The sequence below is a fragment of the Photinus pyralis genome, unplaced genomic scaffold, assembly GCF_008802855.1.
Source record: "Photinus pyralis isolate 1611_PpyrPB1 unplaced genomic scaffold, Ppyr1.3 Ppyr1.4_LG8, whole genome shotgun sequence".
Lineage (NCBI taxonomy): Eukaryota > Metazoa > Arthropoda > Insecta > Coleoptera > Lampyridae > Photinus > Photinus pyralis.
In genome coordinates, this window is record NW_022170819.1 from 14,384,961 (window position 1) to 14,411,870 (window position 26,910).

The 26,910-nt window shown below is 38.3% G+C and overlaps 1 protein-coding gene across 3 annotated transcripts; it reads right to left on the reverse strand.

Annotated features, from left to right (window-relative positions):
- Positions 1-994: 994 nt before the first annotated feature.
- On the reverse strand, positions 995-26,428 carry LOC116177671 (beta-glucuronidase). 3 transcript variants are annotated; one of them, XM_031496704.1, is made up of 10 exons: positions 26,285-26,428; positions 3,389-3,601; positions 3,155-3,340; positions 2,933-3,099; positions 2,230-2,883; positions 2,042-2,185; positions 1,736-1,820; positions 1,505-1,681; positions 1,314-1,452; positions 995-1,267 (listed from the first exon to the last, which is right to left on the reverse strand). In XM_031496704.1, the coding sequence occupies exons 2-10, from the start codon at positions 3,587-3,589 to the stop codon at positions 1,089-1,091; spliced, it is 1,932 nt and encodes a 643-aa protein (XP_031352564.1). In that variant the 5' UTR covers positions 3,590-3,601; positions 26,285-26,428; the 3' UTR covers positions 995-1,088. The 3 variants fall into 3 exon arrangements, with proteins under 3 accessions (XP_031352564.1, XP_031352563.1, XP_031352562.1); XM_031496703.1 differs by lacking the exon at positions 26,285-26,428 and adding an exon at positions 16,776-17,049; XM_031496702.1 differs by lacking the exon at positions 26,285-26,428 and adding an exon at positions 3,724-3,857.
- Between the last annotated feature and the right edge of the window lie 482 nt (positions 26,429-26,910).

The following is a 26,910-nucleotide window of genomic DNA, read 5'->3' on the forward strand; positions in this document are numbered from 1 at the left end:
TAAAGACAAGCATATCGCATATTGGAAAAATCAGATGTGCGCATGCGCAGACTACGCAATCTTAAATTTCTTATTTATAAGAATATTGATGCCATAACTTATATTCCTTTGTACACACAACACAAGTAGTCCGTTGTATGACCTGTCCGGAAGTACTGATGAATTCATGGAAAATGCGCTACAGTTACTCGCCTTAAGGTGGGACTTGAAGCGGGCATTCGCTACAGAAACGAGCGTGACTGGTAGCACGACCCCTTCACAAATTCGCAGCGCCACCCGTAGCGGGAAGTTATTTTCAGTAGCGGCACCACGCAAGACAAGACAAGTTTTATGCGAGGAAAGCGCACGCACCAAGAGAGGCCACCGTTTTTAAAAAAAAATGGGGTCTAGTTTGAGCAGACCGTCCATCTCAGTGCACTGGAAGTTACAGCTATTTCTCGGCTATTTATTTCAGTTTCGTCACTTGCCGTTTTTATTGCACGAAGGTACATTAGTTTCTTGAAATTGCGTTACATTTATTTTTGCCGTTTTGTCCTGACAACTTGTTTTCAAACAAAATTTTGCTTTTGTTTTCTAACGTCATTTGAATTAATGTTTTGTCGTTGAATTTTAATTACGAGTTTTAGTGTTCGAGTGTATTCTGTGGTTTGAGTTACCCAATATGTGTTAAACGTTAATCGTTGATCTGGCATATTTTTATGAAGTGCTGTCAATACCTATCATACTCCTGAGCTCGAAAAGAGATAGTGAAGAGGCAGGTACAGGGATGGTAAATACTGTAACCCATAGATATATTAAAACCCTGTAACCAAACTAGTAACGACATCTAAGGCTCAACATCTCAAGTGTAGGCTTGAATATCCCGCACGAGGGACAAGTTACTATTCTCAGGGGTGGAAACCTGCTAACAAAAGCTTTTCGGTTTTGAATCTATGTACGATACGAGTTGCGATTCACTATTTTTCACCTGTGAGTCACCTGTTGTACAGGCTAATTACTATCCGACAAGGACTCCATTTATTTTAATACTTAAAATGAACACTTAGTCAAAAAATTACACGCTAATAATTAAACAGATATAGAATTTATCACAGTTCATCACGAGCAACGGGCAGAGCTAAATATTGATATAAGTCGCTGGGTATACTAATGTTGTACAATTCCGCAGACAATAGACTGTAGCGTTTACGTAAGTGATGAGCGCCCGCTTTGGGCTGACGATCTCGCGTAAAAATACCCTTTTTATTTCCTCCAACTCTCGTGTAAGCTGCCAAAAAAGCATTAGTTGTGTATATACTTCGGTTGTTACTTACTTTGAGCAGTCTTAAAATCGGCAAAATTCCATACGAATTCACCTATGAACCAGCCCTTTGCTCTTAATTTGTCGAACGCCTTGAAATGATCCGATAGTACACCCACCTGGTATTCTTCGGACCATATGTAATCGGGAAGCTGCAATTCAAATACAATCCAATACTATTTACTACAGTAGAGCTGTACATACGATGTGCAATCCAGCCATGGTATCCGCTCCATATTCTGATATTAATACTGGTTTGTTATACTTCTTGTGCCACGCGGTGGCTTCGTCCACGATGTTACCGACAATCATGTCGAGGCGTCCAGGAGATTGATACCAAGCGTTGTATCGATTAAAGCTGATAATATCAAGGTGGAAACCCTTAACACAAAGCCGAATCAGCTGAAATGTGTGCGAATAAAAAAATTCACTTACCGACTTGTCTTCATTGACACCTCTGGCGATTGCAATAGTTATGGGCCGTGTATCATCTAGCTCCTTGATATGTTTGGCAACTTCCCTAAAATTCACACATTATAGTTGTTGTTTTTTTTAAATTTTGACTTTATTTTTGAGTGGGCGGGATTTCATCCAAGGCAGCTCTACCAACCCAACCCACTATACATTTACAAATATCCATGCTCGAACCCGGATTCGAACCAGCGACCCTTTAGCAGCACAGTTCAGCTTTAACTGAACTGCGCCACACGGGCCGATATGATCCGATGTCTACCTACTTACCCAAAGTATTGTCCGGCAGTCTCGGTTTGAGTTCTTGGTTCGTTGGCAATTGACCACATGATCACGCTCGGATGATTCTTATCCCTCCTGTAAAGCTCGCTCAGCGAATCCTTGTGCTTTTCCAACAGACGATATGAAAATGCGCTAGGCTGGGGTTCAAAGTTTCACCTCGTCAGAAATATACTCACTCCGTGTCGACGCTGGGACATTCGTCGATGATCATTATTCCGAACTGATCCGCCAAGTCCATGAGCTCGTCGGCGTAAGGGTAGTGCGATGTTCGGTAGGCGTTTCCATGCACCCATCTGATCAGGTTGTGGTCCCTGATAGCGGTGGGAAGATCGAGACCCTTGCCGCGAATGTCGGCGTCCTCGTGTCTGCCGAAACCGTGGAAGTATACCGGTCGATTGTTCAATAATAGGCTGGTGTTTGTCCACGAAATTGTTCTGATACCGATGGGCTGCCTGTAGATGTCCAATAGTTCACCTTGAATGTTGCGCAATTCGACCTGGAGGGTGTAGAGATAAGCGGGTTCGCTGTGCATCATGTAAGGCCACCATAGATTGGCGTCGGGCACTTTGAGCGCACCTTCACCAAAGCCGTCCGCCCCGGCGACTTTATTGCCAAACTTATCTAGTAGTATTACGATGCAGGTTACGTTATTATTTAAGGGGTAGCCGATGCTGTAGAAAACCAAGCCCGTTGTTCCACTGACGTCGGTGCGTACCGTTATATCGTCAATGTACACTAAGGGGGTCGTGTACAGTACCACCGGTCTGTGTATTCCTGCGTAATTGAAAAAATCGAAGGTGTAACTTTGGACCAACTTCTTCCCTTGATCCCTGAAAAATCCGTTCTGAATTGTAAAAAGATCAAGCGCAACCCTCTTACGTGTTAGCCTCGCGCACCGCTCCTTGCGGTACCGTATCCTGCAAAAGTGTGTTATCGCACGCGACTGTAATTCTATTGCTGCCTCCGAAGTTTAATAAGGGACTGATGTCTTTCTGGAAAGGAAGATGGCCCATTTCATGGTTCATTGCCAACTTCCCATTGACCCACTGAAATCACCCATTTTTAATACCTATCCAATGATGGCCGCGCAATCCAACGTACCACTTGCGCCGCATAGGAAACCGAAGAAAATCTTAGCACGACTCGTTTCTCCTTGGCCCAGGACTCCGGCACGAAAACTGTCCTGTCATACCATACCAAACCAACGTGATCCCTAATGTCCATACGGGTTGTGATATCGTTGTAACTCGAAGGGACGGGCATCAAGTGAACTTCCAAACCGTCAATCTGCACAACTAGCATAATTCACCATGCATTTTGTAACGCAATACAAACCTTGGAGAGATCGTTCTTGTACCAATACTGTCGAAACCCGACGAGAGGATCGAGCATCGGCGACACGGCAAAATTCCAGATGCCGTCCAGTCGCAGAATTTCCCTCGTTTCCGATTCGCGTGGAAACAACATTCCCTCGGGAGAAATCGCGAAATCCATGCCCATTATCAGTGTCCATATTAACAGAGCGATTGTAAACATAGTCTGGTAAGTCTGAAATGAAGAGGAATAATTATCGATGGCGCAATGCTGACTGTGTATGTTAATGTACTATTGACGGTAACGGTAGTTAATTACAATGGTGATAAAGCACGGGGGAGATAGAAAACACTTACCAGAAGTACGCATTCGTTTAGTAACGGTTCGCAAAGAAAGCGTCTCTCTTTTTGCAAAAGGTCTTATTTTTATTTTTAGCATTGTTTTATTCAATATTTACAATGCAAACGCATTTGTTGCTCGTAATCTTATCAGTACCAAATGTTTTTTCGTGCCACAAATGTATCCACTTTCGTGATATGTATGTTTTATCGGTCACGTTACTCGCATTTTTGTGTCTATGTGTAAGTCGGTGCTTAGAATTATCACGATACCCTCATATTCCATTTCCCTGACAATACTTTGTGTGAGAACTTAGACTGCTCTTTCCATCCCTAAGTATGAGAGTAAGATTGTAGGTTACAGATTAATCTCAGTTCTAGGAAGTTACATCAATTCGTTCTGAGAAATACCCAAAGGTTAAGAAAATACAGTGGATTACCCACTTTTTTTGGGAAGTTTATATTAGTTGCCTTCAGTGACCTTAAACTTGATTCGAGATAAACACAGACCTTTACGCAATTTCTTATTTTGTCCGTTCCAACACCGAAAAACGTATTTCTTTTCCTGTGTATCCAAGAATATTGTTGTCCGTTCTGAACTTCATTTGATTTCGTGCTCCGCGTACGATTTATAATAAGACTTACAGATGTTACGTTATCACGTTATCTACTTTTACTATTAAAATGTCAATTTAACATCTGGTTTAGGTCTGTCGTCGTCGCTCGTCATAATTAACTCGTCTTTATTTTGGGGCGTATCGTCCATGTCTTTTTTGACACCAGTCTTTGAGTAAAATAAAAATCCTACCTTATCACGTCGAAAAGTCTAAATGACGTCCATCAGGGCCTGCACAAAAACCTAATGGACCAACAACAATTCCTCGTTGGAAAACTTTTACACTAACATAGAGAGAAAATAAGCACAAAACACATAAATTACACATCAGGAAAAGATTAACACCGGAAAACAGTTGACACTTCAAATGAAAATTGAATTTGATAGCTTTGAACGCGCGTTAGGTAACTTTACCTGGACGATCATGTGCCGTAGGGTTCAATTAGCAATTAGTTTAGGTGGGAAAGTTTCCATTTTACACACAAATTGAAAAATCTTATATTTTACAGTTATATAGATAACTCATCGATAAGATTTCTAGCAGATTTCACACGCAAACACGAATTACAATTGAAAAATCCTGATTGAAATAAAAATGAACAAATTCGGTTTACCTTATTTACATGGCGTCTGAATCTACCATTGGAGCAGTTCAACTTTAAGGAACTGGAACAGCCTCGAATTTTAGCGTTTGTGGAATGGAATCAAAACAAATGTCGCTTAAACCTGACTCGTACCGGAAGGTGAACTTCTCGGGTTACAATCTTCTACCAAAGCACAGCGTGCATAGTTCTTGTTTTGCACTGCTGGAATTGAAATTTAAATTTGCGAGTGATAAGTTTTTGCGGTTATTGTATTCCACAGTAGAGCTGTCAATTTATGTACCTACGATTCACTTAAACTATTGCAAAAATATCGTGTAAATTTTTTTTCTGAGGGGGACATGTAACGGTAGCTCTAATTTTGGATTTAATTTTTTTCGCATTTTTGATAGACATGGGTAAAACAGAATTCCTGGGGATTTTTTAGAGGTGTGCATTGTTAAAGGTTTATTATAGAAATCCACAGGGTAGAAAATATGGACGTTGATTTTTCCAATAAATTATATTTGGTGGAATTGTAAAGAAAGCTTCGTAAGCGAGTCGCGGAATTAACAACCGTCTCTTCTGCGTCTCTTGATTCCTATAAAGTATTGTTCTCTTAATGGGTTCCGGAAATCTATATAAAGAGCAATTTTATCTCACTAGGGTTCGACTTGCAAAAAATAGCAAGTTACGTAGCGATTAGATTAATGTCCATATTGTAACATGGCAAATTAAGCACAATCCCCATGCATGGTTTTTAACTTCCAATAAAATTGGGTTTTAAAGAAAAATGGTTTGTTTAATTAAGTTGACGTCGTATGGGAAAAATGGGAGCAGTTAGAAAGAAGAAAAAACGTGATCGTTGTGTAATCGTGTTTCTGTCACATAAAGGATAACCGCAGTCGCGATCAAGGACAAACTAATTCAGCGCGCCAGTATATTTTCGTTACCATAAAGAGCAGAGGACCAGATGCTTCGTTGGGAACTAATCTCGCCTAACAAACTCGTTACTCTTCTTCTTGCCGTTGAGAGGAATCTCAACGGCTCTTAAACGGATTGCGTGGAGGTCCTGCAAGCGAGTGTTTCTCTTTGCGCCTTCTGCCGACTGCTTCTGGTAAAGCACGCGGGGGTGTTAATGGTTAAGGGCGGTACAGGTGCGCGTGCATATGTAGCTAACGATAGTTCGAGTGCGTTGGCGTACCCTTGTTGGTATACCGTAAACCCTTAGGGAGTGTAGCCGCAACAACGTTTTAAATGAGGTATCATTATTCCATTTATGTAAAAATAAAGGTGTGGATCTTTAACAAATCATCGGCAATTTATATTGATTGAATTTGTACGTTCTTAAAGGTATCAATCTATGGGCAATTGAAGCCGTTTTGTATTGCATGTATTTTCCTATTTAAAAGCGCACTAGAATTGGATTTGATAGATGAAAAATTAGTTTTTCATTTAAGGTGGGTTCATTGTGATATAATTATCTAACACATGAAATAGACAACTTAGAAGGACCCCTTGCAAGGTTTTAGCCTTTTAAATTTAACTGAGTTGTTAAAATGATGCCTGTTTGACTGTTTGTTTTTCTGCATCCCACTTTCCTTTAGATCTCGCATTCTATTTTTGCTGCCTTCTCACACAGGTTTTTTCTCGAATTGAGTTAATACGGCTCCCGAATTTTTACTGACGAACCGGTTTTATTTTCGTTAATTTCCCAGACGAGTTCCCCTGAACTAATCTTTGCAAACGTTTCAATGCGAGGCTTTTAGCGCATTTCCACAAAAATAAAAAAAAATGCGCTATTGTGGCCACTTTGTCCGTCCCTCCGTCCGTTCGTCGGTCCGCCCGGCTGTCCGTCCGTCCGTCCGCTCGTTCGTTGAGACGCTACTAGTTCTTTATCTTAAGAGCTATTGTTCTACTTTTTTCGCTATTTGGTTCGTTATGGTGTCGAGTCTTGTACCAAGGAAGGAATTTTTTTTGTACCGCTTACAAAAAAAGTTATTGTAAAAAAAACAAAAAACCGTTTTTTACATGTTCCATAATTTTACACTTTTGCCGTTTATTAACGATCCTAGAGATCGTTTATAATTTTGCATTGCTATCTGTCGTCTGTCTGTTGGTCTGTCCGTCTGTTCCTTTGTCTGTCTGTCCATCTATCTGTCCGTGTGAACGATAATTTTGTTTAGAAATGTCCGATCGCTTTTACATCTCCGTTAGTTATGAACTGAATTGCATGAAATTCAATATGGGCATAGCTTTAACCATATAATACGCAATGCCAAAAGTTGAATCGAATCGATTCAAAATTCACAGTGCCCTTTTCGCACTCGACCATTTATAAACCGAATTGCAAACTTTTTTACTTATAAAAGTATTTGAATGAAATTTGATACATAGGCACTTGGAATAAAGGAAAATCAAACGCCAATTTCAAAATTTGGTTTTGCGCATGCGCTGTGCCAACTTTTTTATTTATGGAAGAATTTAAACGAAATTTGATACATAGGCACTTGGGATAAAGGAAAATCAAACGCCAATTTCAAAATTTGGTTTTGCGCATGCGCAGTGCCCACTTTTTTATTTATGAAAGCATTTAAATGAAATTTGATGCATATGCGCTTGGGATAAAGGAAAATCTAATGTTAGTTTCAAAATTTAGATTTGCGCATGCGCAGTTCCAACTTTCTTATTTAGAAAAGCATTGAAATTAAATTCTTCTTATAAAAAGAAATTAAAGTAGCACGTCAAAAATGGATTGCACATGTAAAACGCTATCTTTCATATTTGTGATCGGATTTTTACGATTTTAACAGAAGTTGCATCTTACAAATGGGAAATGAATAAAAGTGGAAATGCGCTTTTTGTAAATCGTTTACGATTACTTTTTAACTTGTTAAAATTCTGCACTTTTAATAACCAAACGAGCTCTACCACGGCTCAAGACGTATATACATATAACTTTAGTTCATCGCAATTAGCTCCTGTCACACCACTCAATTAATTCCAACACCACTCCTATTTAAGACATGATCCAAATCAACCAACGAAATCGCTCTACATCCCAACTGTGATTTACATCTCAAATCCACGCGGCCAACTCCCGTAATCAACATTGTATAGCAGTTCCTGGGAACTTACGCTAACCTCGCGCCAAACTGAATAGGATTTTGCTAGGGATTTTGGATATCAAAATAATGTTAAGAAAAGCAAATTGAGTTGGAGCCGCGTATGTTTATTACCCGTTGCTATTAAACCACATTAATCTTAAGTATCATCAGTTATTCGAATAACCGGTGCCCAAACAAAACATTGAAAACGCCATTATTAAAACAAAAGAAAAATTCCATGACATCTTGTCTTCGTTTTACTGAATTAAAGTGCGCCTAATTCTTTTGGAAAATTGTTGATTTAAAGGGAAATAACAAATTAAAAAAAAAACACTATCTAATGGAACCACATATTTAAAATACCTTCAAATTGCCCCCTCAGTGTTGGGCCTTGTAGTGGTTGTGGGGTTTGAGCGGTTCAGTGATCAAGGGGGCGTGTAACGCTGGGCTCGATCCGGCGTATGACGGCCCCAAGTGAGAATCCAGATTAGTTCAATTCGTTGTGTATGAATCTGCCTTTATTATTGTCTTTAACTGTTTCGTCCGTGCAGAGGTAAATGCTGTAGTGTTAAAATTACTTAGCGGCATTAATCTCGAAATGCACATCAGTCTAAGGTTACCGTATCCAGGACGTCCAGATACCTTCTGGATTGGAGAAAGTCCCGCTAATTAACAAAGTATTTCATTTACTTTATGTAAGAGACTTCGGAATTTTATTTTTCATAAATGGGAAAGGAGTGGAGTTGCTTTTAAATCTATTTGAGTTGGTTACTTTTGAGCATATCCATTCCTTTAGTAACGGAAAATATGAATAGAAGCGTACCTTTGAAGGAATTTCGGAAATTTGTTGAGGGGTCGGACGACTCTAATGAGGGAGGTAGTACAAAGGGCCCTAATTTGAGGCCTAGGTACGCGTGGATCCATTTTAATCCAGAATCCAGACCCTTCAAACCAATGAATTTACTAGGTGAAACATGAAGCCGTTTTGTAGTCCATGCCCGTCTGTAACTGAACCCTCCTTGGAAACGATTTTAATCTCCCATTGTGTTCGTCTCGCGCCTTACACGCATAACAGTTTAAGGGGACGCTGTTATTGTGTAGTGTGTACCTACGTACACTAATTGTGCAGGAAACGTTTTGCATACATTTGCATTCTTATTACGAGAATTGATGACCCTAATTAGAATGCGATGGGGACTTCAAGAAGATATTACATTCTACTTTCAAGGTTGGTCGGGCTCGCCATTTCTTCATTCCGGCTTTTTTTTTCACTTGCACTCTCGCGACTGGATTACCTATCATTACGTTTTGACGAAACGCGCGTTATTTCTGAAAAGGAAACCGGAAGTAGTTTCACTTTAACCGCCGTTGGCCAACATCAATTTTTCTGTCTAACTGCACTGGACAGGACGTCTTGCGATGGAATTTACGCAAAAAAAGTACCTGGAGGTAGGTATCAATGATGTCAGTTACTACAATGGAAATCACGCCCTTGAACTTTCGGTAAGGCATTTATTAGCATTCCACGTAATTTGTAATTATTGCCCAGCGTTAAAAATACCGGGATGCGATTAGGCATTCTAGTTAAGTTCAAAACGCTTTTATCATGTAAATATTATGCAAATGGTGGAAAGTTTTATTTACAAACTAGTGCACTTCCGCTTTGTAACAGTTTTCGTATAATTAATGTTTTGCGTACTGCTTATTGGAAGATTATGGTTATTTTCAAACAACCACTGTCGCAACTTCTACTCAAGGGGTTATCACAATCAGAACTGTTGTCTTCTGTTCCGCATTGCTCGTAATGAACGCAAGGCGTTTTAGCATTTGAAGATTGCGTAATTAATGTCCGGTCCAGTTAGGTCCGACACTTCCTTATTTTGTGAAAGATGCGTATCAGACTTACCCATTAGGTCGGACCGTAAAAGTGCTAACAGACCTATTAAAAGAGGTATTACGTGAATGCGCTCTAACGGTTTGGGATATTAAGTTAATGTCATGACGAGAGAGCTACTGTCTTTCTAATTAGCTTTTTTTTAAACACGATTTACCACTCTCCAGAAAAACTGACATTTGTTCGTTCTTTGATGTATACAAAAATTGACTAACGAGTCCAAGCTGTAGCACTCCGATTTCGATTCTGGTAGGTACACGGGAAGGTATCAACATGTCGAAGGTCTTTTGTAAGAGTGACCATTTTTGTAACAGTTTGTAAGTACCTACATATAAATTGTTATTATCGGTTGAGTATCACTGTAATCTTTGATATGGCTCACTGTGTTTGTCGATTCAAGGTAGTTCAATTACAAATTTTGAAGTGTAATCATATTCTGGCGATTTCACCTATTGTGTAGTGTGTTTGTCTCATTTTGGAGGCTTTAAATTGGATTTATTAAATACGTAATTTATTTAATTTTGAAAGTTAGTGGATAATTCGTCTTCAAGGATTATACCAACGTCAGTTTTCTTGAAAATTGACCGTCTTTTGCTAGTAATTCATTATCATCACCTATCAATATATGATGGATTTGATTTGAAACGACTTTTTTGGGGCTATTCCGATCTCCTTAAGGGACCGATGTACTTTGTTAACGTATTTGATCGTGAATTTGGTTACAAGTAGTTGTGTTCAGCACAAATAATAAATACATTTCGACAATATAAAGGTTCCGATTCTCTAAAGGTTTTTTGTACTATTTAAGTGACTAAAGAATAATAATTCTTAGACCCTTGAAGGCACGGTAATGAGTTGAATAAACAAAAAAATGTGATTACCCTATTCTTTACAGTAACGAACGGTAGCAAAATCGATGGATGAAATGTCCTGTACTACTTATAGGAAGTGCAACGAGCGATCGCTTTTAAGTTTTGAAAATTTTTTCGAATTTCTATTTCGTTCAACATAAGAACATTTGTACCGCTTCATAGGAAACGTGAACGTGAGTAGGTCTGGCGATAAGCGAAGCGCGTTTGGAATACGGACTGAGTAGATGCGATAAGCAAGGGCTCGCCAGTTCTATTAACTAAAGATGTGTGGTGAAAAAATGCGCCTCACTAAAGACCTATTCCCACGAGGCTGGTTTGTTTATAAGCGCTGACAATCAGCGCTTATTATCTAGCCTCGTGAGAATAGACGTTAAGTTCCGTTTCGGATTTTCAGCTGGCCATCTAGCTATGGCCATCGAAACAGAAAAGTCAGCATTCGCAGGTTGGCTTCGACCAATTTTGTTCGTGAAAATTTGATCGTTCACCAACTTTTGATTAATTCTAATTGCGACAAAGCGCGAGTTCCCTGTACCTGTATTTTTAAAAAATCACATGGAATTTCCGTAAAACAACTCAGAAAAATGGATATTAAATTCGCGGTAATAAATAAAGAGCTCTTTAAGGGCTAGTTAAAAAACATCCCTGAACTTTTAGTAACCTAATTACGGGACGTATTGTGCTATAAATAAAAGTCTGTTATCAGTGGCATGCGGTAAAAATTTAAAGACAATTAACTTATGTACATTTTGCTCACAACAAAATCCAATTAATAAACGGACAAGTGCAGTGGGAATTTGGATTTTTATTTCTGTGCCTAAACAAGATCTCCATTCATGCTTTCGAGAACCTAACACAAGTTTGTCTGTTTTCGAAATCAATACGGACTACATTATACGGAAGTTTCCATTCAACGAGAAGCAGATTTTACCAGAGCGCCACCAAAACTTTACCTGTACCGTCACGAAGCAATCCATTTTGTAATATTCCTAAAAGAACTGACCTGTGAGAAAATTAATAGCATGAATCAGATTTGTATTGCATTTATTGACAATTATCGGATCCATACAAAAGAGTTTGGTTATTTTTTCATTAGTTGGGAATTTGTATTTAATTTAAGTGATACAATTCCTTTGGTTGGATTCAAATTTTGTATTTTTAGGAACCAAACTAATCGTTTAAAGCAAGGAAAATGAAATTGGATCGATTCCCTTTCCTAAGTTCAGGGCCAAAGAGCTCAAATTCGCGTACTTAACAAATAACTTCTTCGTTCGTAACTATTCTTTAAAATAAAAATCAAAAAATTTAGTTTAATTATTTCAAATCTACTCGTACAGTTCGAATTAATTCCTCGCAGAACAATCGCTCGACAGAACTTGGGCGTGCGCGATCCAAAAGTACCCCGAACACGAAAAAAAATGTTCCCCGGCTTGGCTTAATATTATTTTGTTTGCGATTAACTACTCCTCGGAAAACTCAGGAGTTTAGATTTTCTGCACTCTGTTGTGGCTTGCAGCGGCATTTTTTTACGGCGCAACGCTACACGCTCGCGGTCTAACGCGTAATTCCCCACGGCTCTTCACCCAACGACTCCTTTTCCTACCACCCGCCCACAACTGAATCCAATGATTTTCGACTTTGAATTAACGGAAAATTTTTATGGATTCTGCAAAAACTACGTTAGATAAGGGCGGATCTGATTCACCGCCAAGTACCGCTAATTAAAATTGTGTCTTATGTCCTGACAATCTGGTGCCCAAATAAAAAAATCGAAGAAATTTCAAACCAAATCAACTGCTTTACTGGACTTCTTACATAATACGATAAAAATCTTAAAATTTTTAGATCTGGCATTACCTTATGTACAGTGTGTTCCAGGAAGTCGTAGCGGTATACACAACATTATTTATTATTTTAAAAGAATAAAAATGGTTGCTTGTCTCGAGAAGCTTCCGTTTGGTGTAGGTAAAATGGCCATTTTTACACAGGGTGGTCACAAAATTATGAGGAAAAAACAAATTTCGTTGGTTGAGCTAAAGCGGCATGTATTAATTAGCTTGGGCGGGCATGCGGAAAAACACATCTCCTCTCTGTATACTAAGAACGAAATTTTGCGCTGTTCTGGCGTTATTTTTCTTTTGGTTAAATTGGAGGAGCGAAATATTTATTTATTAATCAATTTTGTCTGAAAAACGGTACTACACATTGTACAGGAACTAATTGGGCCTTGATTATTGCCTAGGCCAATTTTTTTAGCGCTTTCACTGTAGCTGGGAACTGTTTATTAAGCCATAGAAGTTGGAATCAATCCATATCGTATTTTATAATAAAAGCATTCAAAACATAATTGCTTCAAGCAGCTACGACACTTGAGAAAAGTAGTTTCTGTGCAAACAGGTATTTCATACCAAGCACATATTATATTAAGAGATACAGTGGACAAACTACCAGAAAATATAGCAAAAGCTATAGTGTTGTCTCTAAAATTAATAGCAGCTCTGATTTTGGATTTTCCCCGCGATTATTCAACCTAAATATGACGCAAAATATTACTACCGTTCTGTACTTTTACGGTTGGCCGAGAATTATTTTTTCTGACCGCGCGACGCTACGCTCTCACGCTCTAACGCGTAATTTCCCACGGCTCTTCCCGTAACAACTACTTTTCCTACTGTACCCACCTACGCCCACACCCATGTCGTAATATGTTCAACCAATGGTATATATTTGATTCAGCCTACTGAAAAACAGTCGAATTTGCACTAACAGAAAACGACTTCTGCAAAAACCACATTAGATAACGACGGATAAACCAAAATAAACCAACCAAATAAAAAATCCAAAAAAAATTTCAAGTCGAACGTCGGGCTCCCGTGACATTTTTCCACAAAAGTCTTAAAATTGTTAGGTCTGACGCTATATTATATACAGTGTGTCCCAGGAACTCGTAGCCATATAGACAAGATTATTTATTATTTTAAAAGAAAGTCATCCCTCTATAAAAATGGTGGCTCGTTCGAGAAGCTTTTGTTTAAGGTAGGCAAAATGGCCATTCTCACACAGGGTGGTCATAAAATCATGAGGTAAAAACACATTGCTGTTTTTTTTATATTGATTAGGTTGGTACAGCACAATCTTCATTTTTTCATTAACTTGACCGGTCGTGCGGGAAAGCGCATCTCCTCTATATCATCAGGAACGAAATTTTGCGCTGTTTTGGCGTTAATTTCTTTTTGGTTAAGTTCTATGGAACATCCTGAACATTGTAAGTAAATGAATACAGCTCTGATTTTGGAATTCCTACGCGATTACACAAAATTACGCAATCCGCCGGTAAGCGAAACTGTTATTGAAAAGTGTTATCGGCAGTCGGGCAACTGATTATGCAGTTTATTTTTAGTCCTCTCTTCTAATTTTCCACATATCAACCAATTTAGAAATAGAACTTTGATTTCTCTCGTAGAGTTCGGTTATAATAGTTTCATTCTCGCATGGAATTCACCAAAGAAAACTTTGGTTGCGGGCGTTTTAACGCACACACATATTATTACTTCACAAAAAACCACCCCGGGTAATTTATAGGACGATCGACTTAACTACACAACCGCTATAACGACCCTTGACGTTAAATATGCTCTGTGGCTTAAACTGTAAGCAATTTTAAGATTGTTTATTTTAATTATCGACCGGCTGTGTGCGGGGTGTCATGCCCAATACAGCTTTGTAAGTTTTTCTTTCTTTCAGTTCTAATTGGTTCATGTCTTTCCGAATAAATTTTTGTCATTGTCAACAATTAATTATGTGCTTATTCGAATCCGTTGTCCGACCCGAATAGAGTTTTCATGCCAGATTTTTCTTTTCACGGCCGGATGTTAATGCAAATTTGTGTAGTTAATTCTTTGGAATTTTCGGAAGTTGATCGAGGCTGCTGAGTCTCCCAAATTATTAATTTGAAGTCAACATTGAGATTTTTCTTTTTAGCAGATGCCGAAAGTGTACGAGGAGATGTACAATTCTAAGTTTCAATTTTCTTTTCTTTTGAGCTAGCTGGACAGGTGTTTTGTATGTGGTGTAATGGCCGCATACCATTGCATACAGTAAGGTATTACTATATTTCGAAAGCGGTCCACTATTAGGTGATCGGATTTTCCCTTCGGAGTCCTGGGGATCCTTCATTACCTTTGGAGACAAGGAGCGAAGGAACTTGAATGACTACGCGAATGTGAAAATAAAAAAAAACGCAAAATTTATCGTCGACAAATTTGACATTTTTTTGAAGTGAAATACGAGCAAGAATTTAGAGAATGTTAAAATTTTGCATTTCTTTGAAATCATGAGAGTATGAAGGAGATTTGGATTGTAATGGTAGGGTAATTGAAGGGAGGAAGTACGATTAGAGGGTAAAATACTAATGGGTCGACTTAAAAAAATGATTATTGTCACGGCGTAACTTGTTAGTTACTAAAAAATCACGCGTGAAGGATTTCCACTTTCGACGAACTAATGAGTTCACTTTGAGGTAACGAACAATCACTACATTCAATTGTTTTTTTAAATTTGATCTTGTTATTATTTTTGTGATTACGAGAGCCGAGCTTAGTAAGCGACTGCAGTTGAGGAAGTGGTCAATTACTACTAGAACAATTACTGAACGACCATTACAGTTGCTAGTAGCATTCCCGGTTTGATTTTACGTTTCATTCTTTGGGGAGATTTAAAAAGAATAAGATAAACACTACTAAAGAATAGATTGTATTATTGCGGATTCTATTTTGAACAATAAAATAACTTTGTAAACAATCAATTATATATTATATTTTTGGAAATATTTCATAACCAGATTATAAACATTTGAATTGGATAAAGGTCAACGCTCACTTGAGCGAAGCGCGGCGCGGCGTTAGTGAGCGCCGGCCTTAAGGTTTCAAAATGATGCGTTACTTGTCACATGCTATTTTTAAGTCGGGGCTTCTTCGTGATGCAGAATTAATATTACGATTCCTTTCTTATCAACATTGCAAAATTAACAAGGTTAGTAAGCCCTGTATTCGGTGGCAATTTGAGTTTGAAGTTCTTCCATTAGATCTACAGGATGCCAAAAATTGTATTTCTGTTTATCATTTTACAAATTCAATGCCACAACATGTTACTGAAGGTGCTAACTGCCGAGGTTATCCAACTCATGATAGACGAAAATATAAATAAAACCTAGCAATTTAATTACTTATATTGCACCCGTAGCGTATTTTGAATCTTCTTTGATCTAATTTGTTGATAAAAAAGATGAGCTTTCGCAATGATGAATGGTAGAGTACAATAGTTTGGCATAGGTGCATCACCTCGCGAGAAATATGTAAATTTCGTTTACCAATAGGATGAGACCTTTGAATATCAATTTAGAAGGTTATAGAAAAACAGTCTCGAATAACAAATTTACCAGTATCAATTTTCACCAACACCAGTTTTTCGAATTTTCGCGGAGAATGGCCCGAAGGGTAGGTTAGTGGACGCAAACAAGTTTTCTGTCATTGATCCGAAGATGATCACATAAACTAATCTGAATTCTGTTCGTAAAACTACAAAAAATAAATCCTGTTTGCCATTTATTTTTTTATTATTAAAAGTAGGTACCTGCGTGGTCTCGACCGTGCCTCGAAGTTAAATTAAAAATGAATGAAAACCTTGTTGTAGTATTTTATTTTGGCATTAAATTATCGTTGTATCATTTAAAATTAAATATACTTACCCCAATTGCCGTTGGAAAATCGTCCCCAGGTTCCCGAAAAGCCGCGGCGAAGGTTACGTTTTATAGAACGGAAAAGCTTTGTGAGAACCGAAAATGATTTGACACTGTCGCGCTTAATTAAGCGTAAAATCACGTTTAAATTTCAATTTGATTAATAAGATGGGACCGCAGTAATTCGACTGAGAAATTGACCCAGTAATAAAAACGTTTACGTTGACCTAATAAGTTTGGCCTCAATGCTAATGGTAAATACTTACGTTTTCAATGTGCGGTAATCCTTCCTTCAGCGGTTTCTTTTCGATTCTCGCGCGTAAACAGAATTCGCGCTCCGCGTGGTGCAATCACTAGCTTGTTGTGGTAGACTGATTGTGCTGGAGTTTTCGATAAGGAAGGCGACATCACGCAACTACTTTATATATGTTGCATACAAAAGATACAAGACTAGCGAGTAGCTTAAATGGGTGGTCCTTCCCATTCCATTGTATCAACGGACAACATCGTCTAGACGGTCTTCAAACACTTTTAGTTTTGGTACCAAAAAGTAACTGTCGACGCCCAACGCGAAATACTAACAATAAACACCTACACTCAAGAGCTAATTAGAGATTTAAATTTGGAATTTCCTAATTAAAGTAGCATTAGTCTGAAGGGATATCTTCAACTACACGACCTGTAGAAAAATCACGCAACATCACCAGCCTAGATCTTCCGAAGGACAGTGGTTCAAGTTCCAAAAGGTTAATTACTTTAATTTATAAAAATGAAAGAAACGATATTTTAATTGCCTAAACTGTATTTCATGGTCTCTGAACCGTTTCTTCCTTTACCTCCACGATCCCGTTCAATCGGAGTCCCAAATCCGTTCTTCATATATCTTAGTATCAGCAGATTGCCAGGTTATCTTGCCGATTGCTATTTGCATTTCTCTCGTCAATTCGTCGGGGTAGGTAAACCTCGCGCCAGGAAAGATTGCCGGTCATAGAACACTTGATTCCGGTCTACAATTTATGTTTTTCTAAAGATGTGAGCGACTTCCGGGATAGTATCGTGTCAATGTTGAACAAAAAGACTTTTCGTTCAACATTGACAGGATCCTATTCCGGAAGTCGCTCGCATCTTAAGACAAACATAGATTGTAGATCGACACAAGGTGTGCTGTGACCGGCAATCTTTCCTGGCGAGAGTTATAGGTATACATGAAAGTGTTCTGTACAACAATGCGAGACCACTTTGTAGCTTCCATTGATTGTCCATTACAAGCATTAAATTGATTTACCATTGAATGTTACGTCCTGCCGTTTTTCTATAGCATCAACATTTCTCTTTTTTGCCTCACAATTTGCTCGCTATCAAGTCCGAAACCCACTTACAGTTTTGTACTCCACAAAATTTGATGTAGAATAAAAGGCATTTTTTTTTGTAAAATTATAGAAACACTTTTTTCAAGGTCATTTTTTTTTCAAATCTAAGTGCCTAATTTAAACCATTCAAACTTCTAAAGCGTAATACATGTACAGGGTGTCCCATTAATAAAGGTCACAGGCCATATCTTTGCACAGCTTTGGGAAACAAAATTTGTTAACAAAAGAGATCAAGGGAAATCGCTGGAAATTATTTTTAAGTTTCTAGCTTCATGGTTAAGTAGAAAAATTACTTTTTCCTAAAATATACATGCATAAAAAATACATGCATCACAATCTTGTGTCAATTTTGCATTTTGATGCAGCACATATTGCTCTAGCTCATAAAAGCTAGAGGGGTGGGTGAAGGGAACATCTCTTTAAGGAGTTGAATGTAACTTTTTTTTAATATAGGTCTCGTTGAAAAGAGTTCTCTTCGTGGAATCCGATTTTACATGAATAGGGTCTTTTTAGTAAATGTGATGATTGGTAGAGGGCGCGATGTGACATTAACATAAACTTTCCAGGTTTTTTTGAAAATTTCAAATGCAACGACATCATTATTATATGATATGATCAAATAAGATGAAAAAGTGGACGTATCCGTGAAAAACTAATTTTGATATTTGTCTCTGAAGCCGAGATATGGCGAAAAGATGATATTCACAAATTTTAATTGCAATATTTATATGCATCCAAGTTGACTTTGAAACAAAAGAAACACAATACCACGTAAAAAAACTGTCAAACATTGCCATTTATTTCGAGTGCATTTTGAAGACACTCGAAATAAATGGCAAGCATGTCGTATGCTATTTCATTTCAAATGGGCATTGTGATATTTTGCACGAATACGTTTAATGAACGAAGGCGACAGGTTGTGATAAACTTTAACAGTTTTTTTTACGTGTATTGTGTTTCTTATGTTTCAAAGCCAACTTGTATGAGCATAACTATTGTAAATTTTTACTATATGCTTAAAAAACAGATGCGGTTTTCACTGATATTCTCACTTTTTCTTCTTATTTGATAATATCATATAATAACCATATCGTCCCATTTGATATTTTCAAAAAAATCTGCAAAGTTTATGTTAATGTCACATCGCGCCCTCTACCACTCATCACATTTACTAAGTTAAAAAGTAATCGTAAACCATTTACAAAAAGCGTATTTCCACTTGCATTCATTTCCTATTTGTAAGATGCAACTTCTGTTAAAATCGTAAAAATCCGGCCACAAATATGAAAGATAGCGTTGCACATGTGCAATCCACTTTTGACGTGCTACTTCAATTTCAGTTTATAAGAAGAATTTCATTTCAATGCTTTTCTAAATAAGAAAGTTGGAACTGCGCATGCGCAAATCTAAATTTTAAAACTAACGTTAAATTTTCTTTTATTCCAAGTGCCTATGTATCAAGTTTCGTTTAAATTCTTTCATAAATAAAAAAGTTGGCACTGCGCATGCGTAAAACCAAACTTTGAAACTGGCGTCTGATTTTCCTTTATTCCAAGTGCCTATGTATCAAATTTCACTGTGCACTGTGAATTTTGAATCGATTCGACTCAACTTTTGGCATTGCGTATTATATGGCTGAAGCTATGCCCATATTGAATTTCATGCAATTCAGTTCATAACTAACGGAGATGTCAAAGCGATCGGGCATTTCTAACCAAAGTTATCGTTCACACGGACAGATAGAGGGACAGACAGACAAAGGAACAGACGGACAGACCAACAGACAGACGACAGACAGCAATACAAAATTATAAACGATCTCTAGGATCGTTAATAAACGGCAAAAGTGTAAAATTATGGAGCATGTAAAAAACGGTTTTTTGGTTTTTTTACAATAACTTTTTTTAGTAATAAGCGCAGAAAAAATTCCTTCCTTGGTGCAAGCCTCGACACCCTAACGAACCAAATAGCGAAAAAAGTAGAACAATAGCTCTTAAGATAAAGAACTAGTAGCGTCTCAACGAACGAGCGGACGGACGGACGGACGGACAAAGTGGCCACAATAGCGCATTCTTCTTTATTTTTGTGGAAATGCGCTAAAAAGACTATTCATGTGAGATCTGATTCCACGAAGAGAGCTCTTTCCAAGACCTATTATGTGAAAATCGGTTAACCTAAACCGAAGTTACATTCAATTCCTTAAAGAGATATTCCCCTTCCTCCACTGCTAATATTTTATGAGCTAGAGCAATATGTGCTGCATCAAAATGGTATAAAATTGATACAAGATTGCGATGCATGTATTTTTTATGCATGCTTGTTTGGTATATTTTAGGAAAAAAGTCATTTTTCCACTTAACCATGAATCGTACGCCCTCTAACGACAAAGATAGAAGCTTGAAAATAATTTCCAGCAATTTCTCTTCGCCTCTTTTGTTAATAAAATTTTTTTCCCGAAGCTGTGCAATTAACGATTCCACAGATATGACCTGTGACCATTATTAATGGGACACACTGTACATAAATAAAACGATTTCTAAAGTGGCAACACTTATTTTCAATTGCAGTGGTAATTGGAGATGATTTTTATATTTCTTTGTCGGGAAAAAAATACAGTGACACCCGTTATGTAGAGGCGCTTCGTTACGAAAAGTGTTGTTTCGGAACTATTTATTTCTCGTAGGAGTTGGCCCTCGGCATTGAGAAGCAAAGGAAAATTTAATATTTCAAAGTTTCAGCTTTGTTAAGTAATTATTCGACGATTTAAATCCGCATTAAAGTTGCAAGGTGGTGAAGTTTATTTCATTATCGCAGACCTGATGCGATTCAGGTAACAAAGAGTATTACTGGACTACCGAATTTGGAAATTTTAATCCGGCAAATTAAGAAAGTGTAATTATTAGTCGCTAAATAAATGATGGTTTCATTAGAAGCGCGCTTAATTGAGTCAAATTTTAAGACCAATGGGGGTTTACAGTGTAGTTGAATTCCGCAGTTCTAATTTAATAAGCGTGTACCTGAAACCATAAAACATTTTTTTGGACAGTAAAAGTTTATTTAAAAATAGAGGCTGATTAGCAAAAAAAATAATGAACATGTGCGGTTTTAAAGGTTTATTCAAAACGATATGATTGTGGCGGGCTCTGTGACGTAATAAGCCCGACCAATCAGCTCCTAGAACCATTCAGATGACATAACGACTTGGCAATATTGCAGGAGAATGGCATTTATAACTTGCGTCATCTGTCACAGGCACTTGTCACTTTCGTGCTAGATGCAGTTAAACATCCCTCTCAAAACGTCAAATGTGACAAACGTCAGACCCTTGGGTAAGGTTGCCAGCTCATTTCTACGTGATTGGTTGTAGGTTTGTGACGTATTTAGTCTGAAGCGTGTTTCAAATTCGGACTAAAAACACAGCTTTTCAATAATTTATTTTGGGTTTATTTTACTCGTCTTTTTATTTTTAATGTACTTTGTAGATCAGAAATAAAAAATGAAGGCGGGATGAGCCCATTACAGATGCTTATCGCAGGACGCCAAATTCAATAAAAAAACAATCGAATACGCTGTGTCGGCTGGACAACTGTCGATCCCTCCATGAAATGGCCGAATTTTTATAAAGATAAAGCCGCTGTTTAGAGGGGATCGTTTGCTTTTGGTGTTTTAACCGAGATGTAAGATCTCTATTGACAATTTCACTGTGCACGTGTACGTTTTGTACTTTTATCCATCACAGTACTGATAAATTTTCTCTTCCGTTAATTATAAGAGGGGTATTGCTTTGCTTTGCCTGTAGTTGATTTTCCGTAGCTACCGCTGATTAATTTATGCTTTGCGCGGTAATTCTGGACTACCTGACTACTTGTGGCTACCGATTGTGTCAAACCTCTGAGACCGGTCCGAAACCGCCGACCTTGGTGTTGGCCTTTAATCTTCTGGTGGCGCTCGAGTTCGCTCGTTTGTCCGTTCCACCGACATCACTCGCCCTCTGCGTTACTGAATTCCAATCTTTTGTAAACTTATTTTGCTTTAAATTAATTTTATTTTTGATTCCGCTAATTATATTGTTTAATTTTCATGCCATTTGTGCGCGGACTTCCTACCGAAGTTCGTCGCAAACTAGTTTTTATTAAAAAAAATGATGAAAGCCTCATGTGAAACCGAATGGACTTCAGCGCATTTTTGTGTGGCAGATCAGTATTCCATTAGCTAGTTCTGACTTCACCATCAATAAGATCTTGTTGAAGGCTACCATATTCCCTTTGTAGGTACCTACCCACCTCCAACGTCCCGCATTTCGGGTTTAAAGTGTTGACTCTACCATCAGTAAGACCTTGTCGGGAACTACCACATTTCCTTTGTCGCTATACTCAGTTCCGACGTCCCGTTCACCAGCAATTCGCATTTTGGTGAATTTCGCTAAAACCCGCCACAAAATAGTACTACTCGATTATTGGGTACTTCTCATAGCTTGGCGACATGAAAAAGAGAGACCGCGATTAGAGCTCTAAGAAACTTTTGGGCACCCAAAGTCGTACCCCTCGAAGACATGCGCCTTGCAAAAGGTGGTTAATTTCGCCCTTAGGAAAAAATTTCGTCACGCAGAAGTTGTGAGCGTATACAAGATCTTTCCGTCGACACCAACTTGAAAACAATCGGACCAAAACTGTAGAAGAAGATATGAAAAAAACTGCAAAATCTCCAGGTTAGTATTACACGCTCGAGGATGGCGCTCAGATGTCGCCGACCCCACATAATGTAGCCCCGTCTCTAAAGTTGTTAATTACACGGCCCCGATAAGTACATGTACACTCCTCGTCTTTCTACAAGCGTTCGTCTACACTCTACGGGCTTGCATTTACTGCTAGCCAGCCAGCCAAAGTGAGATTAAAAGCTACCCTTTTACAAATAAATTTGCAAAAATGCGCCAAAAACAGGCTTTTCTTCGACTAAAACTTTCAATTTTGGCGTTTGGCGAATAAGAACTATCCTCCAACAAGCGATTATTCCGTTGGTATTGGGTCTTGAGACACCATAAACACCATTTTGCGTTTAGCGCATTTGTAAAAAGGTAGCTTAATCTCACTTTGACCGGCTGGCTGGTTGGCTGGTAGCGAATGCGGGCCCGTAAAAGATCTTATTGATGGTGGAGTCAAAACTGGCTAATAGAATACTGATCTACCACACACAAATGCGCTGAAGTCCCCTCGGCCTCAGATGAATTTTTTATAATCTCCATTTAGATCTACATCTAACTACATCTAATTGTCTCAAGAAGGCAACCAGACGCAGGGACCAAGCGTTGCAGATCGGAGAGAAGCATTCCAATGGCTGGCTCAGGGCAGTTTGAGAAGAAGCCTAAAGCGGCGGGCTCAGTCGAGGTGCATTATGACATGCAGTTGTTGACGAGATGGGGCCCGCCTTTGCTCGCGTGGCGGGGTTCCGCTGGAATCTGCAGGGTGGCCGAATGCGAGGACCAGTGTACCTTGGACTGGTTGGAGATGACCGCTCCTCTGGTTAAGCCCTGGGATGGCACGTTCTTAGAGTAACCAAGGTGATGGCTGTGTTATACACGGGTTCCCAAATGACACGACCGCCATCTTGAAGCCTCCAGGGGTAGATCCTGGTTTCAGGATAAGCCTATGGAGGACGTTGCTACGCAGAGAGGAGTCTGGTAGGGTACAGGTTTCGTACGTCACATTTTTGCCGAAAGATAGTGCTCCGGCTGCGCTAGGTAAATGGGTGTGTGTGGGGGGGGGGAGGTTCTGGGCTCCGAACAGGGGTCGGAATAGTCCGCATCACTAGGGGATGGGGGAGCCTAGTGCATCAGTGATGGACGAGGTAACCTTCTTACAGAGCAATTTGCAGCACAGTAAGGGGGAGACCTGTTTAATAGGCGGTCAACTTGCTGTTAAGCAGATAGGCGTGTGGCTCATACAAGAACCTAGGATTTACAGGGGACGCGTAAGATCGGGGTGAATGACTATCTTTTTTTTAAGAGGGACAGCCAACTGAACCCTAGGACTTGCATTTATGTCGATAGACGTATCGAGTCTTATCTAATGACTGATTTATAAAGTCACTCTCCCGGTCAGGGAGCCGTGGATGAGCTCAGATCGCCCGTTATACAAACCTGAGGACCTTGTATGGTTTAGAGACGGGTGAGTGTCCCAGACATCTGGGTGCCAGAAGTCGACATCGAGGCGCCATCAAGTCGATAAAAGATTAGTCAACGCTGATAAGAAAGGAAAGTAGATGTGACGCATTTTTTTCGGGAAATATGATATGCCGGCTTGCCAGGTATTTCTCGAGAAAGTTCCCCGATATTTACGCATACCGAGTGCCACAATGGTATTTTTTCCAGAGCGTGACGTAAATATTCCCTTGCTACGAGCGAATCCAAAAAAGGGCAACCACAATAAGTAATTGTCGAAGAATAAATCCCTCTAGAAGATTCATTAGAGATTATAGGATACTGATCGCATCAATTTTGTAGTTATAAGACTTTTAGTATCCCTTAAACGTGAATACATTGAAGTTATTGAGTAAAAATGAATTATCCGATTATAGTAATAAGTGCATCTAATTACAAAAGTATTTTCGCTTCTCGTTTTCTCTGTTTTTAACCTTGCTCGCGTATTTTTCGCTTTCAATAAGTGAAACGTCAAGCAGTCATTAATCGATTCTAACATGCTTTTTATATTTTGATGTTATTGAATAGAGGGATATGACATTATACATGTTCTTATATCGTTTCTTGTGTGGTAGAGCTTCTACTTTGAAAAATAGAAAAACAAATCTTAACTTTATAATGGGAAAAATTGGAAGGATTTCGCAAAAAACTCCAAAGTGATATTCAATAAATAAATTCAAAATAAACCTTCTCAGTTGAGTTGAAGGCGCCGGACAATAATTATCCTAAATATGAAGATGAATTTGCCTTATTACGAATTTCTGCAGCTTCAACTGTTCTGATGTCAAGGTGCGTCTTTGCTGATAATAGCTTAATTATTTGAGATAAACGTGCGCGTTCGGAACACGTGTTGCACGATTGTAACCTCAAAAATAATTTGTCATCGCTCTAGTTTGCGACAGCAAACCACTCGTAAACCGCTCTCTGAAAATGCACCGACTATACTATACCGAATACCATCTCACGTATTTTCCAATGCGCTACGAAAATGAACACGAGTAAGCATTTGATGCACACAGAGCGTCAACGCCAAGTTGAGGCGATTATTATCTGGGAAACCAATGCGAAGAAATTTTTGAAAATTTGCACGTTTTACGTAAATAATTTTCATTTGTATACCACCTTCGGTTATACCGCAAGTTGACTCATAATGCTTCCTTATATTAAATGTGGCCTGCAACAATTTGACGTTTAAGGATGGGCAAAGGGCCAATCTTTGGAATGTAATTTCGTTGGTATCTCGCATCCCCACTTAGGAATGCGACATCATCAGGTGGGGAAGATTGAAAGAAGTGCTACCAAACCGGACTGCTCGTATCCAAAAACTACATGAAATGTTTTTTACTCCGTGAGTTATAGACGTCCCGAAAAAATAAAGAAAAATCGAGTATCTCAGACATCAGGGCGACATGAAGTATATAAAAGATTAGTCACCGGGGATTAAATATCGTTTCGGACAGATGTCCATACGTTAAATTTAAAATATAAAGGGATGTTAACGCCACCGACTCACAATACGGAGTATTTCAAAAGATCGTTCACTTACAACATAGCAAAAGTTTATAATCAGCTACCGGATATTCTGAAAAGTATGTCAATAAGTTGCTTCAAACCGAAGTTGCTTTCGTTAATGAAAGGTGGCCTAGCAATCAATGGGTAAATAATGCAAAATAATGATTTGTTGGTGTAGTAAGAGCTAATGGTTTTAAAGTAAGTACCTCTTCTTTATTTTCTTTGTTTTTTTTTGTTTAGTTGAATACATTTTTTTTCTCCTCTAATAATACATGTAGTAATGGGGTTAAGTGGAAGAGCAGACTGTGGCATTGCCGCAGTGTTGAACTTCGCCTTTAATGTACTGGAATAAATCTTTGTTTTTTTTTTGAATAATAAAGGCAATATTATTATTATTATTATTATTATTATTATAAGGAATGAAAGCGGAGGCGACAGATTTTGAAATATGATACGCTTTAAACACTTTCCTAGAATATTCGTGATTTTTTTGTTATTAAATTGAGGCATGGATGCCGAAGTGATTATACGCGCTCGTATGGATAAATTTACAAGTTACAAATTCTATACAAATGAGTGATAAATAACAATTAACTGTGATACATCAATTGAAAATAACTAAATCACGTAATTAAATGTGCGTTACAATACAACTTATTTACGATCTCAACCATACAAAATATAAACAATTACTTACCTTTTTTGAAGTTCCCGCCACAATTCTGGACAAATCCAGTTGAACAATGCCAGTTTGAACTTGAGTTCAGTTCATCGACAATATTGTTAAAGATTTGGGAGTCCATCTAAACTAAGGGATACAAGCTTGTGCAATTAATGTTTTCAGTTTCAATCTGCTCATAATTTCAAAATAAACGCATGCAACATTGCAACCCCTTAGGAAATAGTCGAATGTTGCCACGGATGAACGAAATGAGGACTGGAAACTAAAAATTCCTGTTTATCGGTGAACCTGAATGTAATACAATCAATTGCTTGGATTATGTGCAGAGATGGGTATTGGATTTCAGCGTGTGGCGCCCCTTCAGTCGTAAACTCAGATCTGCAGATTGAGAAGGGTTCTATTTACATTGTGTAACTCCAGCAACGTTACATTCTACAAACAAAAATATGCAACCGAATAAGAAAAAAAATCCTTTTAGGAAACGTTATTAAGAATAATTAAAATTAATTAATTACAGAAATTACATAATTAGTTCTCTCATAATGGTAAAGGTCTGCCAAATAATAGCTTTAGTCAAGGTGAAAAACAAGACTGCCTAGTTATTGTGGTGCCGGAAATATAAATTACCAATTCTTTCTGGA

What these genes read in the sequence shown, in the direction of transcription:
- LOC116177671 (XM_031496704.1), bottom strand. Translation starts at nt 3,589, where the DNA reads ATGTTTACAATCGCTCTGTTAATATGGACACTGATAATGGGCATGGAT. An exon ending in GCGGTGCGCGAGGCTAACAC is followed by an intron (nt 2,884 to 2,932) that starts GTAAGAGGGTTG and finishes CGGATTTTTCAG; the next exon opens with GGATCAAGGGAAGAAGTTGG. An exon ending in CGATTTTAAGACTGCTCAAA is followed by an intron (nt 1,268 to 1,313) that starts GTAAGTAACAAC and finishes CTTTTTTGGCAG; the next exon opens with CTTACACGAGAGTTGGAGGA.